Source organism: Oncorhynchus mykiss, chromosome 1, assembly GCF_057628025.1.
Source record: "Oncorhynchus mykiss isolate SJ-2025 chromosome 1, ASM5762802v1, whole genome shotgun sequence".
In the NCBI taxonomy this organism is placed as follows: Eukaryota; Metazoa; Chordata; class Actinopteri; order Salmoniformes; family Salmonidae; genus Oncorhynchus; species Oncorhynchus mykiss.
In genome coordinates, this window is record NC_143022.1 from 60,071,149 (window position 1) to 60,085,155 (window position 14,007).

General features: G+C 42.3%; 2 protein-coding genes across 2 annotated transcripts in view; one reads left to right on the top strand and one right to left on the bottom strand.

Annotated features, from left to right (window-relative positions):
• The first annotated feature begins 586 nt into the window (after positions 1 to 586).
• eif3l (eukaryotic translation initiation factor 3 subunit L) lies at positions 587 to 9,029 on the top strand. Its single transcript, XM_021605747.3, has 15 exons — positions 587 to 1,214; positions 1,580 to 1,622; positions 1,817 to 2,027; positions 2,120 to 2,199; positions 2,483 to 2,544; positions 2,715 to 2,784; positions 2,891 to 2,964; positions 3,151 to 3,322; positions 3,600 to 3,754; positions 4,899 to 5,069; positions 7,021 to 7,154; positions 7,498 to 7,671; positions 7,998 to 8,187; positions 8,297 to 8,377; positions 8,594 to 9,029. The coding sequence occupies exons 1-15, from the start codon at positions 1,185 to 1,187 to the stop codon at positions 8,666 to 8,668; spliced, it is 1,722 nt and encodes a 573-aa protein (XP_021461422.1). The 5' UTR covers positions 587 to 1,184; the 3' UTR covers positions 8,669 to 9,029.
• A 492-nt stretch (positions 9,030 to 9,521) lies between these two features.
• cdh23 (cadherin-related 23) overlaps positions 9,522 to 14,007 on the bottom strand; it is a 646,476-nt gene continuing 641,990 nt past the window's right edge. Inside the window, exons 65-66 of the mRNA XM_090235114.1 lie at positions 13,732 to 13,851; positions 9,522 to 11,888 (exon numbers count right to left, since the gene is read on the bottom strand). Of these exons, the coding sequence (XP_090091240.1) occupies positions 11,553 to 11,888; positions 13,732 to 13,851 (456 nt within the window). The 3' untranslated portion in view covers positions 9,522 to 11,552. The remainder of the gene's footprint in view (positions 11,889 to 13,731; positions 13,852 to 14,007) is intronic.

Genomic DNA, 14,007 nt, shown 5'->3' on the forward strand with positions numbered 1-14,007 from the left:
ACAGATCATCTATCTGTATATAAGGCTTTACTGTTTGCGTGGCAGTGGGTGGAGGAAGTCAAGCCAGACAGAGTAGGTAGTTATTTGCTCTGATGAATGTGCAGTGTTGATTAGTCTGCAGTCCTTTAGCTCATGTAGCAGACAATACCTGCTTTATGAGGTACTACAAACCCATTGCAGGATTAGACAGATGAGTATACAGATAAGATTTACTTGGGTCCCAGCCATGTGGGAGTGGAGGGCAACGAGGCAGTTAATGTACTGGCTAAACAAGCACTTAGTAGTGGGGATGTTGATGTTGTAGTTTCAATGAGCAAAAAGCCTGATATGGACTATGACGGGCAGAGATGGCAGGAGCAGTGGAATAGAGATACTAAGGGAAGGCATTTATTTTAAGTACAGAGGAAAGTCCTGGCAGGAGGGACAGAAGAGAGGATGCTATTTTTACAAGAATAAAGGTTGACACAGCCAGTTGAACAAAACATGAAATGTGACAGGAAAGCATCCTACAGGAAAGTGTGATTCTTGCCAGGAAACAGACTGTGGAGCATGTATTGCTACAGTGTGGGCAGTATCATAGGGAAGCGAGAGGCTGAGATCTAATATGAGGAAGAAGGGATGCAGGAAATTAATTTAAAGAGTCTATTGAGTAGAACTTCATTAGATATCGTCTCAAATACTTTGTTATCAGATCGGATTTTCTCACTGTCTCTGGCCCACACTCCAGTACAGTAGGTGGCGTTAATGCACCATAACATTGAATGCCAACCGCCGATAAACTCACCGAGCACTGACGCTTCGAAGACACCAACAGTGAATATTTTGGTTCACCAGAATTACATTCGTGTCAAATGAAACGCTGCGTTTGCCTTGCAGCATTGTGTTGCAGAAGCAGTTGCAGTGCATTCGGTGTGGTGCATACGAAGGATTTATCGAACGTATGCGTCAAACTGTATGCGTTGATGGCTTGACAGAAATAGCAGCAGAAGGTGCATTTTTGTTAAATACATATCCAGATGACGCTGCATACTATATGCGACAAACTGTTGGTGTGTTCGAAGCGTGACTGTTTACTATTTGCTCGAGCTACAAATCGATTTCCGGTTCCTTTCCAGCGCGGTTTTGTTAAGCACACATTTCTATATAGCAGCTGTTTTGTATGAGATTGAACATATCATAACATCATGTCATACCCAACCGATGAAACCGAAGAAGTACGTAGCTAGCTAACTGCTTATTTTATTTTCTCATAGTTTATCTTGGGATCATAGTGCGGTCCGACACATTGGAACGTAAACGCTAGATAGGTAACGTTAGCGATACATAGATAGCTAAGTTAGCTAGCTAGGCAGTTGATTTTATAACGTTTTATTCGGATACTCACGTACTTTTTGCCTTTCATGTGCGAAGTAGTGTTTATGAATTAACGTTACATAACTAACGTTAGCTTGCTATTTTAGATTAGACACTGGCTTCACCAATTAGGATTTGTACTGTTGATGACTGATTGCTAGCTAAAGAGGAAGGCCACAATACGTCATTTTGATCATCATTTACATACTTCTCCATCTCTCCACAGTATGACCCTTATTCCTACACAAATGACGATTATCTCCATACTGGTGAGTGTGTAGTGTCATCTAGATATTTGTCACAGTTAATTGTACCAAATTGTAGACACCATAAACATATAATCACGTCAATGATTATATTTCTATGGTAGACATTTCCTGCACACTATCCCACCATTACCACTTCAGTGCAAAACTATTCCTCAAGAATGCCAGTACCTCACCCATCCTCAATCTTCTTGCAGGTGACCCTAAAGCCGACCTGGCCTACGAGCGCCAGTATGAGCAGCAGACCTACCATGTCATCCCCGAGGTGATCAAAAACTTCCTTCAGTACTTCCACAAGACTATCTCGGACCTCATTGACCAGAAGGTGTACGAGCTGCAGGCCAACCGTGTGTCGAGCGAGAGCATCGAGCAGAAGATTTATGAAATCCAAGATGTCTACGAGAACAGGTACTCTCTCACACTCTTTTCTGTAGTTATATCTTAACATGAACCTCAAGTGTTTTAATGTTTTCATCTTACACATTCTCCTCTCTCCCCAGCTGGAACAAACTGACTGACCGCTTCTTCAAGACATCTCCTTGGCCAGAGGCTGAGGCCATCGCTTCCCTTGTCGGAAACGGTGAGTGTGTCAGTGTAGTACGGTGAGTGTGTCGGTGTACGGTGAGTGAATGAATTACTTGATTTGTTGTTTTTGCAACGGTGGGCAGAGAAACATGGACGTGGTAGGAGTTTAAACTGTAAACAGGATATCTAGTGTTTTTTTTTAGCCCTTTGCTTGTAGAGTGGCAACTGTGGTTCACAAACTAGTTTGCCTCCTCTGTTCTTGTTGTTGCTCTTCTCAATTTTTTTATATAATGAAGTGGGAAGAAAGCAGGTATAATCTTGTATTGTTAATAATTCAGATGCTGTGTTCCTGATCCTGTATAAGGAGTTATACTACAGACACATCTACGCCAAAGTCAGCGTGAGTATCTATCCATCCTGCCACAGAAGTATTGTTTAACCCCTATCGGCTTTAAAATGAAAATCTGACATCACCTGTCCTGGATGGATTCAAGCCAATGGAGTCATAATGCACAGATGATAATAATGTCAGTACTTAAATAATGCCATTTTGTATTTTTTTACCATCAGGGAGGACCCACTCTCGACCAAAGATTTGAGTCTTACTACAATTACTGCAACCTCTTCAACTACATTCTAAGTAAGTCTGAGCACTAAATATTTGTTGCCTTAATATATTTTCATATATGTTGCCTTTGGACTTTTTCAATGTCTCATTTAGCAGGTATATACTTTGTTGTATACAGATGCAGATGGACCTGCCCCCCTGGAGCTGCCCAACCAGTGGCTCTGGGACATTATTGATGAGTTCATTTATCAGGTAAATGAACATAGTTTGGTATGCCGCTTGTGCATTTTTGTTTTTCAGCTTCAAAATGTAATTTTCAGACCAAATTTATTCTTCATACTATATGGCATTCATTTGATACCCCTCTGTCTTCAAGGTGCTATGGCACGTGGACTATATTAGAATAAGAAACAAGTTCCCTCTTGTTCCCCTAACCAGTTCCAGTCATTCAGCCAGTATCGCTGCAAGACAGCCAAGAAGTCTGAGGAGGAGATTGAGTTCCTTAGGAACAACCCCAAGATCTGGAACGTTCATAGTGTTCTGAACGTACTCCACTCGCTGGTGGACAAAAGCAACATCAACCGCCAGCTGGAGGTCTATACCAGTGGAGGTAAAGAAAGAAGCTACAGCTGTAGATGCATTGGATCTATATTCATATGTTGCATATCGTTATAACGATATATAATTTGTTGTGAAATATTGTTATAACGATATGTTTTTGTATCAATATATTGTTAAATCGTTACAACAATATCATTAATACAGACAGAGCATTATCTTACACCACAGATTACCTTCAGATTCTTGTCAGTGATCATCACTGAATGGTTGAGGAAGTGCATGGTTAATTTGCGACAGCTCTTAAAAGGTTGCGTGTTGTGTTGCAGGCGATCCAGAGAGTGTGGCTGGGGAGTATGGCCGTCACTCCCTGTATAAGATGCTGGGATACTTCAGCCTGGTGGGGCTGCTGAGGCTGCACTCTCTGTTGGGGGACTACTACCAGGCCATCAAAGTCCTGGAGAATATCGAGCTCAACAAGAAGGTACACTTGCCACTGTAGTAGGACTGTCTGCATTTACAGTACTGCTGAATAGAGGTTGACCGATTCTGATTTTTGAACACCGATTCCAATTAGGACCAAAAAAAGCAGATACTGATTAATCGGACAATTTTTATATATATATTTATGTGTGTGTATATACAGTGGGGCAAAAAAGTATTTAGTCAGCCACCAATTGTATGTGTGTGTGTGTGTGTATGTATATATATATATGTATATATATATGTATATATATATATATATATATATACACACACACACACACACACACACACACACACACAGTGCCTTGCGAAAGTATTCGGCCCCCTTGAACTTTGCGACCTTTTGCCACATTTCAGGCTTCAAACATACAGTTTTATATCTTTATTTTTTTTGTGAAGAATCAACAACAAGTGGGACACAATCATGAAGTGGAACGACATTTATTGGATATTTCAAACTTTTTTAACAAATCAAAAACTGAAAAATTGGGCGTGCAAAATTATTATTATAAAATTATGTGTGTATAATATACACAATTTGTGTACATGAAATTCTTTTAAAAATGCAGTTTAAAAAAATCTACTTCTGTGTATTGATTTTAGGAAAGGCATTGATGTTCATGGTTTGGTCTATTTGTGCAACCATTGTGCTTTTTTCGCGAACGTGCTTTTGTTAAATCATCCCCCATTTTGAGAAGTAGGCTGTGATTCGATGATAAATTAACATGCACCGCATAGTAATATCATCAACCATGTGTAGTTATCTAGTGATTATGTGAAGATTGATAGTTTTTTATAAGATAAGTTTAATACTAGCTAGCAACTTACCATGGCTCCTTGCTGCACTCGTGTAACAGGTGGTCATCCTGCCACGCAGTTTCCTCATGGAATGCTATGTAATCGCAAAATATTATGATTATCGATTGTTATGAAAACTTGATATCGGCCCGATTAATCTGTCGACCTCTGCTGCTTAAGACTTGTATCTATCTCTACATCTATGCCCAAATGCCCACTGATATTTACAGACCTACAAATTAAGCAGTATGCCTTTTAACTGTTGAGACCCCTCTTATCTATATGTGTACTCCATTTAACGCTCAAACCCAGTCACCGTCCTTTATATTTCATCTCTCTTACAGAGTATGTACTCTCGTGTGCCCGAGTGCCAGATCACCACCTACTACTACGTGGGCTTTGCCTACCTGATGATGAGGAGGTACCAGGACGCCATCCGTGTGTTCGCAAACATTCTCCTCTACATCCAGAGGACCAGGAACATGTTCCAGAGGTCCACCTACAAATATGAGATGGTCAGTGGCCAGTGTTTCCCCTATATGCATTTAGTAGCGGCGCCTCTGTTAAATCGTGGCCGTCGAATCCCAAAAAACTATGTAATTATTAAAAATCCCAAAATAAATTGTAATGATAAAACGTTTTCAGTGGGAACTTAAATGACTAATAGCACAGATAAAGTATGTAGTAAAGATAATGGCGTAATATATTTTTAATAAGAAAGTTACCTAAATTTAAACTAGACAGTCAGGGGGAATCTAAAATGTAAGAAATTTCATGGCATGGGCCCCCATTGTTTTTGTTATAGTGAGTTACTCAGATGGCATAAAAAAATAATATGTAATATGCAATATAAGCATAAACAATGGCAAAATGTGTAGAAAATGTGCAGGAAATTATCTTTAAAGCAGTTAAATATTGTCTGTGGTCAAGAGGAAGGGCCACCGCTGCTGGAAAAAATTCTAGGGGAAACAATGTTCCCTCTAAGCTTCGTGTGCAACACCTTCAGGACTGCAGCGCAGAAGAAATGCCAGCCAGCGCAGAGATGTTAACTGCACATTTGTTGATATTTTTTGTTAGTTAGCGAGTTATTAGTCAAGTTGTTTTTTTTGCAATGATTGCTTTCAACAAGAGCTTAAAACCTGTACATCTTTAGCCAGTAAGTCAGGTAAAGAGCTTTCTTTTTGTTTTAAATGGGCAGTGTTTAATTTTGAGACAGTTTTAAATATGTAGCCCCCCCCCCCCCCCTCAAAACAATAAAAAAAAATCTGATTCTCTGTATAATAATAGTGTTTTGTGCATTATATACAATGCAATTTCCAGTCACCTATTAGACCCATGGTGTTAACAGACCATTTTCCATTTTCAAGTTCAAGCCCTACTTTAAAAAAAAATGTCCATGGAATCAAGTTTTTTTTCCTACTAATTTAAATGGTCCAAACAGTAACATTTTGTAATATGTTTTCATTGTAAACTGAAAATGACTAAAACTATATATAAATGATGTAGAAATGGTAATAATGGATATACAGTACCAGTCATGTTGACACATCTACTCATTTAAGGGTTTTTCTTTATTTTTACTATTTTCTACATTGTAGAATAATAGTGAAGACATCATAACTATTAAATAACACATGGAATCATGTAGTAAGCAAAAAAGTGTAAAACATCTATATATTTTATATTTGAGATTCTTCAAATAGTCACCCTTTTCCTTGATAACAACTTTGCACTCTAATGGCATTCTAGATAGTCAGGGGGAATTGAACATTCCAAAAACAATACATTTAGCAGTATAGATTTTATGTTTGAGCAAAATTTTACAGAATTAGCCATTGTAAAATGCATAGAATTGCAGGAAATTTACTAAAATGCAATAATTTCTCTACACTGCCAACATAGGGAGTCTGTAAAATGTTTGCTGAAATTCAGGCACGCCGATGGGCCGTCCGCGCCCCCTGCAATGCCCACCACCTAAGCCCCCTTTTTTTTTTTATCCAGAAAAAACCCTGTAATAGGCCTACATCGAACACCATAGGCTTCTGTAGACTCACAGAAATCAATATATATTTTAATATGAACATTTTATGGGATGCATTTGATCCATTGCTTTTACTGGTACGTCACTCTGATAGGCCTAATGAGCTCAAATAGCCTCAGTAGCTTACTTGGCCACTGTCTAAAACTGCAACCTGAAGTGGATACGGTCTAAACGCATGCAGGAAGTTGCACAGAATGCTCACAAAGTTCAAGTTTCCCCTCACAAGAGTTTACATTTGCTTAGTGCCCCCCTAAATTTGGGGGAACATTGGTCAGTGGGCCTAACCTGCAATAACTATGATAGCTCAATTACTGATTGACATCTCCCGCTTAGAGCTGGGTCATGTTCACAAGGGCACATAATGGAAGTTTTAAAATGATCACGACCCTGGTGATCGGTTGAGTCACTTCTTCCTGCTCCTCCAGATCAACAAGCAGAACGAGCAGATGCACGGGCTGCTGGCCATCGCCCTGACCATGTACCCCATGCGCATCGACGAGAGCATCCACACCCAGCTCAGGGAGAAGTACGGAGACAAGATGCTTCGCATGCAGAAGGGGTGAGCGAGAGAGAAAGACAGTCATAGGCCCAATCCCAAGTCAACACATGGAGATCTGACAGGATTTGATTGGTCTAAGTCAGTGGTTCCTAAACGTTGTGCACTAGTGTGCCTTGAGGAACTCTCAGGTGTGCGGCAAAACTTTTTACAGCCATGGGTGTGCCACGGTTAAAAGAAAAGTTGGGAACCACAGGTCTAAGCAATTTGGTGAATCTTCCACCATGCTTATCAGAGGGCAAGGTAGAGCTATTACAATATTGCTTACTCCTGTAAGGGTCTAGGGTTTGAATTTGGCCATAGTTGGTGTTTGAGACCTGACTGACATGACTGTGCCTCCCCCCAGAGACCTTCAGGTGTTTGAGGAGCTCTTCAGCTTCGCCTGTCCCAAGTTCCTGTCCCCGGTGGTGCCCAACTACGACAACGTGCATCCTAACTACCACAAGGAGCCCTTCCAGCAGCAGCTCAAGGTGTTCGCCGAGGAGGTGCAGCAACAGGCCCAGCTCTCCACCATCCGCAGGTAATGCACTATCTTTGTGAGAGTCGGATGCGCTGCTACACTCATATCTCTGTTAGGGGCCATGATGTTGATTAGGGTTGACTTCAGTTGGGTACACTGTAGAAAATCGAAAATGTGTGTCTTATTGGACAGATAAAATAAGATTAGCTTTAATGTCCTCAAAGGGAATTTGTATTGGAAATTCAAGTTCAGCACCTCCTTGTTTCACGACGTTTCTAAACGTTTCTCCCTACTGAACACGACCCAGCTCTCTAGCATTGCTCTCTAACATGCTTCCTTAGTTCCCTCCCTCTAAACTCTCCCTGCTCCATCTCTCTCCTGTCCAGTTTCCTGAAGCTCTACACCACCATGCCCGTGGCCAAGCTGGCAGGCTTCCTGGACATGACAGAGCAGGAATTCCGCATCCAGCTGCTGGTCTTCAAACACAAGATGAAGAACCTGGTATGGACCAGTGGCATCTCTGCCTTGGACGGAGAGTTTCAATCCGCCTCAGAGGTCGACTTCTACATTGACAAGGTGTGTGCACTGTGTGTGTGAGACAGAGCTTACTCTCGTCATTTTAGAGAATGTTTAATGAAGTAACTATTGAACTAACCTGTATTCCCTGTCTGTTATGTGCCTGCAGGACATGATCCACATCGCAGACACCAAGGTGGCCCGCCGCTATGGAGACTTCTTCATCAGACAGATCCACAAGTTTGAGGAGGTGAGAAATGCTACATTTTCAAATGACTTTAGGGCTGCATTTCCATGTAGCAACAGTCCTTGTTTTCCTGTTACTTTGCAGACATTTGCTTCTGTATTTCATTTTTTTTAAATAAACCTTCCCTATCAGAGAATAGAAAAGTTAATCTCCTTCATGCTATTGGATTTGGTTTAACTTAAGATACGTTTCTGCTTCTGTGTGTTATTCGCCATGCAGTTGAACAGAACGCTGAAGAAGATGGCTATGAGTGGAGCCAGCACCACTGCCACCACAACCACCCGGGCCACATGAGTCGGAACTATGAATTCCAGTGTGTGGCCTACCTGGATCCACCAAGAATGCTTTTTCTATGTAATTTGAAAACAAAAGATGAAGTGGTGTCCTGCTGGTGTTTTGTTCAGGTGCACATGTAGTCATTGTGGTCATTTTTATTAATGAACAGGTTGTACTGTGATTTTAGTACCTTTTACGAATAGTACAGTAGTTGATGATAAATCAGAACCACTAGATGGCAACATTTAGCTTCCAATGTCCAACATATATATTACTCTTTATCGTAAAAGTTACAGAACTTGAGTTTATGTTATTAGGTGAACTACTGAGATTAGATAATGTATAACAAATGTCAACTATAAAATGTCATCCAATATCATGAGCTGTGTATTGAAATTGTCAGCCTTCATGTATTTCCAGATACTAAATTATTCTACCGTTCTGTCGTTCGCGCTACATACTTTGGTCTGAGAGTGCCATCATTGAAGTTGTGTGTGGTGACGAGGGGCCTTGTACAAAACAAACCAATCAGGATCAAAGCAAATGACAAATTTTCAAACTGCCGCTTTACCCACGTGTTCTGGCTCTGGTCCAACCTATTGGTTTCTGGACGAATCGGATGCCCCTGAATGTGTTCGCATTCGGTGAAGGGTCAGGGAGGTATTCAGATCCACACATGTGGAGAAGAAACTAATGTCTGTGGGTGTAGTGTTTGGCCGGAGCAAGGAGTCTGGGTATCCAGGCAACTGTCAACATGATCAGCATAGTGTGTAGTTTTACAGTATAACTAGTTACCAGCTCCTCCTCAGTGCTCCAATAGTGAGCGGAATTGGCTACACACTCCTATCAACCCACTGACCCGGGGACGGAGGCAGTTGCATATTTTTTTTTTTTATCACAGATCATCCACAACAACATTTCTCAACACGTAACTCAGGGCTGGGTGACAATGACAAATGAAAATGTTCAAAATGGGAGTATAAAAATATATCATGCATAACACTCAGGTCGGGAAACGGTTGCTATTCAAAAGGAAACCCAACAAATGTCTCAAGTACAATGTAGTACACATATTTCAAACATCCATTTTGTCTACCCATTTTGGTAAGAGCATTTTTTTCTTCCAAAATATTTTTTCTATGGGTCATTTTTTATTATATATTTTTTAGCTTTTACAATAGAGCAAATCCTGCTCATTTTGACCATGAACTCACTCTGGTGGCAATATCAAAAAAAATTTGTGGGGCAGCATACCCTCTTTTTCATATATATATACTCCCACCCTTACCCCTTCTGGCAATCCAAGGGCTAGATTCAGTCCATAGGGCTGAAGATCCGGGGTATAGCGCGATTGAAATTTAAAAACCGAGTTCTCAGACTGCATTCACGGTAAACACTGCATATATCGGCTCAATCTTGCTATACCGCAGATCTTCAGTGCTATGGATAGAATTTTGCCTGAAAATAAGGCTTCCAGTTCCATACTGAGGCATTGTTCCACTCTTACTCAGTCCCAATTATTATTTTTATTGCCCATGTAACTTGAAGCGAGGAACTGTATTGATGCACTCGCTGTGGCTCTGTCTATCAGTGTACTCTTTGAGTAACAGTGAGTGTTCTCTTTTATTATTGGTTCGTCCAGTCCTAGAGCTGCTCTGCTGGGCCACTAGCCTGGCACGCAAAACAGATGTTACAGTGGTGAGCTCAGCGTTCAGTCTGGTTTAACCAGGCTACTTGGCCACCATAGCAGAGTGGGTTTATTTATTAATGTGTCTTGTGCTAATATCCAGACAAAGCCTCCTCTTCGTCTGTGCTCCTCAATGATGACATCATTAAACAAGTCCTTCTGTAGTCAAATATCATGATGGAGACCTATGTCTGTTGGTGTCCAGTTAGGTCTCCAAATTCAGGATACCCAAGACAACCCATTCATTGGGAGACAGAACAGAAGGGCACTGCAGTCCCCATATCCAGACCTCAAGTCCTTTCAATTCAATGAATGTCCTTATGTATCCCCTCTTCCCTTCCTCACCCAATGAGTGCTAATCTCTTACCTCTTTTACAGTAAATAAAAAAAATACATTTCTATGTCATGTTAACTATTTTTGACAGTCCATTTGTTGGCCGTTCGCTGGTCTGTGGCTTTTTTTTGTGAGAGTGTGTGCAACCTAGGACGTAACTCCAGAAGGACACTACCCCATCTTAGAATGACTGTAGGAGACCAAATGGTGTCCTGCAAGAGATGTCCCAGACAAGCTGGCCATAATACATTCTTTTTCACCATGTTTAATCTTAGTAGTCTTTCAATTTGGTCTGCTATTCTATGTTCCAGGTCTTCACTTGACACGTAATTTTTTATTTTACCTTTATTTAACTAGGCAAGTCAGTTAAGTTCAAATTCTAATTTACAATGCCGGTCTACTCCGGCACAAACCCGGACGACGCTGAGCCAATTGTGCACCGCCCTATGGGACTCCCAATCACGGCTGGTTGTGATACAGCCTGGATTCAAACCAGGATGTCTGTAGTGAAGCCTCTAGCACTGAGATGCAGTGCCTTAGACCACTGCGCCACTCAGGAGCCCCTAAGTCTTTGCATCTGGTCCACAATCAGACATTAAACCAAATTAATATCCATCTTTGAAGGGATCCCTCACACACGCCATCCATGGCTCACGAAGATCTTTACTGACATTTTAAGTTCCCAGACTGCACACACTCCACCTCCTCCAACCCCTGGCCCTCTACCCGCTTTCCCCAATCTCCCCTGGCTGTGTCCTGGTCACAGTGGTCAGTGTCTGACCCTCAGTTTTTGAGGAGAGGATAGGGGAGAAGGCAGGGGGACAGCAGTAGGACACTCCACTCAGTCGTGTCTCTTCTCAGACCAGCGAGGCCTCGGCTAGTCATAACTCTGTGATCTCCAGCGGGCTCTCGGTCAGCATGTCAGTATCCTTGTTACGGTGCAGCGGTGTGGACTTGGCTGACTCGGTACGGGTGTTGCGCTCGGCGTACAACCCGCCATCAATGATGTTCAGTGCCTCTGTGGAGCCTGCCAGGGCCCGCTGGTCGTCCTCGGGCAGGCTGTTGAGGTCAGAGGTTAGGAGTGTACCCGTGCTGCTGTGGACGCCGTCGGGCCCCCTCATCTCAACGGGGAGCTTGTGTCTGAAGCGCAGCGTGCCCCAGCTGTCACCCATGCCCACACGGTCATCCTCGTCATCATCCAGGTCACTCTGGATCAGCTGGGAGAGGAATGAAGGTACAGGCATGGAGGATAGGAATGGATTAGGGGATAGGAGAAAAATGTACAAAAGCAGTTAGCACCAATTGTCTCATCAAAAGTAAATACCATTAACATTCAGATGCAATATTGTGAAAAGGAGTGCAAGAGTCAGAAATTTGCCTGAAAGGAATTCTGAGGAGAAAAACAGCAGGTAGTTAACACTAGCAGTGAGTTGCAACATCCTATCGAGCAGTAAAGTGGGCTGGCAGTGGCCTACAGAAGTCATGCAAACAGAGTGACAAGCAGTGAGATGGGGACGCGCCAGTAGGGGAAACAGTAGTGAGAGCACGCCCTACAGCACGCCCTACAGTGGCGAGGAACAGGACAGCACACAGCAGCAGGATTGGACCTGCTTTTTCTCACATTCCACCTCTGTGACTGACGATTGGTCGCATTAGCTGGTCGACTTGGTGACCAGTTTGGCTGCAAATAGCTTTTTGAGCCTCAGGTAGTTGTCCAAAACCCCATTGAGCAGTGAGCTCAATCACAGTCACAGTCAATCAAAATCACATTTACCCATCCCAATATGTTTTGGATAGCTGCACAGAACCTAAAAAACAATGTTTTAATATTAGTCACCAACAGGAATACAGTGGGGCAAAAAGGTATTTAGTCAGCCACCAATTGTGCAAGTTCTCCCACTTAAAAAGTTGAGAGAGGCCTGTAAAAAATCCAGAAAATCACATTGTAGGATTTTTTATGAATTTATTTGCAAATTATGGTGGAAAATAAGTATTTGGTCAATAACAAAAGTTTATCTCAATACTTTGTTATATACCCTTTGTTGGCAATGACAGAGGTCAAATGTTTTCTGTAAGTCTTCACAAGGTTTTCACACACTGTTGCTGGTATTTTGGCCCATTCCTCCATGCAGATCTCCTCTAGAGCAGTGATGTTTTGGAGCTGTTGCTGGTCAACACGGACTTTCAACTCCCTCCAAAGATTTTCTATGGGGTTGAGATCTGGAGACTGGCTAGGCCACTCCAGGACCTTGAAATGTTTCTTACGAATCCACTCCTTCGTTGCCCGGGCGGTGTGTTTGGGATCATTGTCATGCTGAAAGACCCAGCCAGTTTCATCTTCAATGCCCTTGCTGATGGTAGGCTTTGTTACTTTGGTCATTCACTAGGTCCCCCCGTGTGGTTCTGGGATTTTTGCTCACCGTTCTTGTGATCATTTTGACCCCATGGGTGAGATCTTTCGTGGAGCCCCAGATCGAGGGAGATTATCAGTGGTCTTGTATGTCTTCCATTTCCTAATAATTGCTCCCACAGTTGATTTCTTCAAACCAAGCTGCTTACCTATTGCAGATTCAGACTTCACAGCCTGGTGCAGGTCTACAATTTTGTTTCTGGAGTCTTTTGACAGCTCTTTGGTCTTGGCCATAATGGAGTTTGGAGTGTGACTGTTTGAGGTTGTGGACAGGTGTCTTTTATACTGATAACAAGTTCAAACAGGTGCCATTAATACAGGTAACGAGTGGAGGACAGAGGAGCCTCTTAAAGAAGAAGTTACAGGTCTGTGAGAGCCAGAAATCTTGCTTGTTTGTAGGTGACCAAATACTTATTTTCCACCATAATTTGCAAATAAATAAATTAAAAATCCTACAATGTGATTTTCTGGATTTCTTTCTCTCATTTTGTCTGTCATAGTTGAAGTGTACCTATGATGAAAATTACAGGCCTCTCTCATCTTTTTAAGTGGGAGAACTTGCACAATTGGTGGCTGACTAAATACTTTTTTGCCCCACTGTATGTGGACTCTGCCACCAGATAGGACACATGTGTGTGTGTGTTCCTCACCTTAATGGGCCCCTCCCTCATGATCTGGCCCAGCTTGGCGACATTGTCGTACTCCTGGATGGCTGCCCTCAGGTAGCGGTCATCCTCAGGCTTGGCCTGGGGCTCGCGGCCAAACGTTCCCTGCAGGGTGTAATGCAAACACACACACACTTCAGTTAATGACTAACGCCTGTCTTCGAACATCACTGGGGATAAGAGAGACAAAAAGATCCAGAGCTGACTTTGGTCGGTATTCAATGAAATGCATACTGCACTGTCGAAAATGCGGCAATTTCC

What these genes read in the sequence shown, in the direction of transcription:
- eif3l (XM_021605747.3), top strand. Translation starts at nt 1,185, where the DNA reads ATGTCATACCCAACCGATGAAACCGAAGAA. An exon ending in ACATCTACGCCAAAGTCAGC is followed by an intron (nt 2,545 to 2,714) that starts GTGAGTATCTAT and finishes TTTTACCATCAG; the next exon opens with GGAGGACCCACTCTCGACCA. An exon ending in ATGCTTCGCATGCAGAAGGG is followed by an intron (nt 7,155 to 7,497) that starts GTGAGCGAGAGA and finishes GCCTCCCCCCAG; the next exon opens with AGACCTTCAGGTGTTTGAGG.